Source organism: Bison bison, unplaced genomic scaffold, assembly GCF_000754665.1.
Source record: "Bison bison bison isolate TAMUID 2011002044 unplaced genomic scaffold, Bison_UMD1.0 scf7180017864375, whole genome shotgun sequence".
Lineage (NCBI taxonomy): Eukaryota > Metazoa > Chordata > Mammalia > Artiodactyla > Bovidae > Bison > Bison bison.
The window spans coordinates 4,756,865-4,762,196 of NW_011494947.1; the positions used below are offsets into that span (position 1 = coordinate 4,756,865).

At 50.0% G+C, this 5,332-nt stretch overlaps 1 protein-coding gene across 5 annotated transcripts in view; it reads left to right on the forward strand.

Annotated features, from left to right (window-relative positions):
- The window catches only part of GOLGA2 (golgin A2), a 17,006-nt gene that overhangs the window by 507 nt on the left and 11,167 nt on the right, over positions 1-5,332 (forward strand). For 3 of the 5 annotated variants that reach the window (XM_010856856.1, XM_010856858.1, XM_010856859.1), the window contains exons 2-3: positions 1,267-1,389; positions 2,364-2,444. In XM_010856856.1, the coding sequence (XP_010855158.1) occupies positions 1,267-1,389; positions 2,364-2,444 (204 nt within the window). The remainder of the gene's footprint in view (positions 1-1,266; positions 1,390-2,363; positions 2,445-5,332) is intronic. The other 2 variants (XM_010856857.1, XM_010856860.1) reach the window with 1 other exon arrangement.

The window sequence follows — 5,332 nt, forward strand, 5'->3', positions numbered from 1 at the left end:
GTCTCCTGTCGCCCAGAACCGGACCTCCGCAGCTCCCTGGTCTCCCTAACTCCCTGAGTCCGAAAACCTTGGTCCTGGCCTTTGCATTTTCCCCCCAACAACCGCCCCCTCCCCTCAACGCGGAGCGGCTACTCGGGCGTTGCTAGGGATGAGTGCCATGTGGCTACGTCATAATGCCCCTCGGAACTGTCATTAATGCCTAGAAAACTCGGTGTTAAATTTTACCACCCAGTTCCCACTGTTTTCATATCCTTTCCAGTGTCTCTGGGTCGTGGCAGCAGCTTGAAAAAGGGGACTCGGGGGGCTATGGGACCTAGGTTTCAGAGGGACCTGGGTTTCAGGCTCCCTCACCTCTAGACTTGTTCCCCCATCGTTTGATGCTGATAGTGTAAAAAGCCTACATTTCCCCCAGTGATCTCCAAACATTGACAGTATCTCTGGGTGGCCATGGGAGGTGTTTGGTTTAGTTTGGTTTTCTCCCAGGTCTCTCTATCCAGAGAGACTTTCACATTTTTAATCGGAAGTTTCTACTTCACATTGTAATTTTCTGTGATTCTGAGACCAGAGGGCCGGTCACTCAGCATTTAGTGCTCCTCTGAGGAGCACATCCAGGGAAACTGAACTTCACAACTGGGAATCTTTCACAAGTCATCACCTCAACGTGGGGCAGCCCAAGTGCCACAGGATAAATATGGGACTGATGGGTCAGTTTTGCTTGATTTTCTTGGGAGAGAAAAAGCCTTTTATACTCAATATACTTAGGGATGACATTTGCATAGATCTGGATGATTATAATGGACTTCTCTCTGAAATGTGTTTGGGTTGTCCTCTTTCTGTTACGTTCCCAGATTCACTAGGGGTGTGTGTCTTCTCTACCTTCTGCCATTAGGATACATTGATGTAAAATTTTGAGACGTACTGGTGTGAAGCTCTAATAGAGATGGAAGAAGGGACCCTGATGCCTGATTAAATGTTTACTTTTCCTCTTCTGCTGCTGATTTTGCCCCCTAGCAGCTGCGGATTGATGTTGTAATCCAGAACTCAGAGTCAGAAGGCTGAATTTAAATTCCGTTGTTGCCTTTTATTGCCACCTTTTGCTCCTAGCCACGATATCAGTCCATTTCAAGTCACTGAGGACGACAGCCCTTGGAGGGTTGTTGTGGCGTTAAATCAGAAGGTGAAGAGTATTTTGTAAACTTTGAAAGTAGGATGTGGATCCAAGGGGCGTATAGTTCTCATGAGCCTCACTGCTTTTCCTTTTTACAGTTAAGGGAGTATCAGCAGAAGAACAGCCCTGGTGTTCCTGCAGGAGCTAAGAAAAAAAGAAAGATCAAGAATGGCAGTAGCCCTGAGACAACCACTTCTGGTGATTGTCCGTCACCTGAGGATGTGAGTCTTGCCTGACCGCCTTCCGGGGATGAGGCACTCACGGGGCAACAGTAGAGGGTAGTGGTTAAGATTGTGGAAGAAATGTCAGATATTGGCTAAGAAGTTTGGGTTTGAATTCTCCCTCTCCCTCTGCAAGGGATATGGTTTTGGGCAAATTGTTTAAGCTCGTTGGATCTGTGTCTCCACATTAGTAAAATTGGGGTAATACTGTCTTACACCAAGGAAGTTGAAATGAGATTGTCGTCGTTTTTATAATAATCCCCTAAAATAGAGCCTGGTGCAGAGTAAACTTTCAATAAAGCGTAGTTGCTAGTTGTCTTAACTGCTCTGGTGATCTTCCCCAGCCTCATGGGGAAAGCCAGGCAGTGAAAACAGCTGCTTGCCCTCAGACTTTCCATTTAGAGGCCCCAGTAGAGCCCCAGAGTGTGTTGAGGAGAGGGCCTCAGGCACTTGGATTAGGAGACCATCTGAGTTTTAAGACCATCTTTGCCACCAGCTTGCTGGGTGGCCCTGGGAAAATCACTTCCTCCCCTGGGCCTCAGTTTCCTCATCTGTAAAATGATACTGGTGGATCAGATTATTGTCTTTCAAGCTTATTTTTCAGCTGTAGCCCCTCTCCCCCAACTTTGTTCAAATGAACCCTTTTTCTGAAGTCTGGTTTTTAAGAGTCTAGGCCTGATGGTCTAAGAAGCTTTTAAGAGCTGCATTGTTCATCTGAGGAGCTATGTGACTGCATGGTTCAGGGGACTTTTCCATCTGTTTGTTTCCCTTGATTTCTGCCTTTGGCAAGGCAGCAAGTGGCTACTTGGAAAAATGACCCAGGCCGGTATTGATCCCTTTTGACCCCTTTCTCTCTTCTCCGGCATTCCATTGCCCCAACCCAGTGTCTTCCTTCCTTCCTTGACTCTCTTGCCTCTCTAAGCCACTTTTCTCTTTCTCCCCTGCCCTTGTTTTTCCCCTTTCGCCTCCTGTAGATTCAGGACATTCTGGAGGTGCTGGTGTCCGACCTTAACCGCTCCAATGGGGTAGCGATCCCCCCATTGGACAAGTGGAAGGTGAGGCAGTGCCAAGACCCCCTCTCTGGCTTGCTCCCTCCCAGCTCTGCATGCCCTGAGGCGTCTTTGTTGTGGGGGAGACTTTGTCTCTGGCTTATTTTATGTTGCTGTCATTAACCCTCGGCCTGTTCATGTCTGCTTTTTCACCTGCTTGGTTGATTGGGTTCTTCCCCTTGCCTCCCCCCCACCCTGCCCCCACCATCTTTTATCATCTTGGAGAAGGTGAGATGCTCCTTGGAGGTTAAAGGTAACTTGGGAATAGTTTCTGGAGCAGGTGTGTGGGATTAGGGCTCTTTGAGCCTTCAGTTTGAACGCCCGGTGGTGGTCTCAGACTAGGAGAGGTTAAATAAAACCATACCTTCAAGTCTTGCCCCCTGGGCATCTGTCCCCAAAAGACCAGTAGACCACAAAGCAGTTTGTGATTTTTTTTTTTAGTTCCTCAGTTCCTTTTGGTTTGGCAGTAGGGAATGTAGGGTTAAGAGAAAAGGAGCTTACTTTATAATAGTTACAAGGATTGAGGTTATTTTTTCAATGGAACTCACTGTAAGGGATATGAGGTTCATCAAACACATGAGTGATCAAGACATTCTGCCCCTGTTCTCTTTTAAGAATCCACTGGACACAACTGTATTCAGTGGGCCATTGAAAGCAGACGGCTAGTGCTAGGTGCTGGAGAAGACAGGTGAAAGAAGCAAGCCAGGACGTGGCGGCATTCCAAATGCTCAGCGGGGGCAGAGGTTCATTCTAAATGGATTCCAGGCTGGAGAGGGTGGCAGCTGGTTTGAGGATTAGAAGTGGGGAGCATTCATCCATATTGCAAGTAGGGGACCCAGGCAGAGGGTGTGGTCACAGGTAACCGCCAGGACTATGAGCTCACAGAGTACTTTCGGGAAAGAAGGGGAGCCTGGGATGCACGTGGACTAGGAGATGACCTCCTCCAGACATGATGTTGGCAGTTCCTCCTTAATTAACTTCCTCAGGGAACATCTCCCAGGCCAGAGGAGTAGGACTGGAAGGGGGCCAGGTCCTGCTGGAGGTGGGCAGGGGGAGAGGGGTGGGGCCAGGGCCCTGGTGGCTGGGGTGAGAGAGGCTTCAGTCATCAGGCCTGCTCACACCCAGTCACTCAGGTCTGTCCAGGTGCTGTGACTCACCCTGTTGGCTCTCAGAGGAGACGCTGGGCGGCCTGGGGAGGGAACATGGGCCTCCAGGAGTCCCGAAGCCCTGGCCCGCATCTGTCTGTCCTGGAAATGAAGACCCATAACCCCATGTTCCCTTCGTGTTTTATTTGTCATTTTTTTTTTTTTTTTGCTGCACTGCACAGCTTGTGGGATCTTAGTTCCCAACCAGGGATTATTAAACCCATGTCCTTTGCATTGGAGGCATGGAGTCTTAACCACTGGACCACCAGGGAAGTTCCCTTTCTTGTTGTTTTAAAATCCTCTCTTATATCAGTAACTGTTTCCCACTTAAGTTTTCTACTCTAGTAAAAAAAAAAACAAAAAACACTAGGCCTGTGATTACAGTATCCTAGGCAGAGTTGATGACATTTCCAGAAATGAGGAATAATGGATAGAAAAAAGTGTTTTTTTTTTCTTTTTTAATGGAATACGACATTTGAGGGGAGTGGACAATGTGTTTTGAAATTCCATACTTAGTTTTATGATTCAAAATTATGAAATAACTTGGTTGTTCACTGAATTGTCATATTTTGTATATTTCAGTCTTCAGACAAGTCCTTTTTTCCCCTTCTGAGCTCTCTTGTTTCTAATGCTAGGGATCCCTGGGTGCCAAGATGCCAGGAGGGGCCCAGGGCTCCCCAGGGCCCATGGCTAAGAGTGTGCTCCCCCCACCCCCGAAGTCTCACACCTCGCCAGCTGCCGAACCCCTACTCTTACCCATTAGATTCAGGAGTACAGGTTGGCAAGGCAACACCAGGTTCTGGGGTCAGAGGTTGCAGTGTGGACAGTTACCATGCCGACAGTTTGATTCTTCTTCAACTCCCCAGGCTCTGTGGTGCTTGCTCTAAGGCGGACAGTAGATTTGAGTTTTCAGAGGCCAGGGCTGCGGCGTCCAGAGAGTAGGCTGCCTTTTCCCTCAGGAGAGGTGCAGCCTCTCCCTACCAGATCCACCTTGGCTGCCTGGCGCTCTTCCCTGGTCAAGCTTCAGCTGGTCAGTCTTCTTCAGTCTCACCTGTTGAACGGTAGCTCTCAGGAGCCAGCAGCTTGGACTCAGTGTCAGTCAGGCCTGAGCCTGGAGAGAGGCCGAGTGGGGCTCTGGTCAAGCAGGTGGATCCACCTGGGTGGGGGAAGAGGGGGCTTCTCTGTGGCCCCTGGTCCTCAAACCCACGATTCTTCTCTCGGAGGCCAAGAGTAGATGTCTTCTCTCTGGTTTTCAGCTGTTCTCGGTTGGGTAGGTGTTTAGGAGCTAGGAGCTTGGGGTGGGGTAGTGGCCAGTTTTCTTTCCACCTCCAGGAGCAGGAGGAGCCTTCTTGTTTGGCGGCTTCTTTCCCAAAAAAGGCATGACTCGAGGACACGCCCAGTGGTTGGGAGGAGGGATGGAAGGGAGAGCAAGAAGGAGGAGGCAGATGCTCTCTTCCTTTATCACTGCCACGTTCTGCCCAGCAGGGTCCCTGGGGAGGGTCACTCTGGCACAGACTGTCACTCTGGCACAGACTGACCCTCTGGAAAAGCAGTGTCTGCCTCTCCCTGACCCGGCGCACGTTCCTCTTACCTGCTGCGGCTGCCACAGGGCAGCCTGGCACTGCCTCTGACTGAGCTCCACAGAGGATGACACCCCATGTTCAGGAAGCAGGCCTCACGGCCCTCGCCCTGAGCCTTGGTCCAGGAGGCGGCAGAATGGCCCGAGTTCTAGGCGAGCCGTAGCCCCAC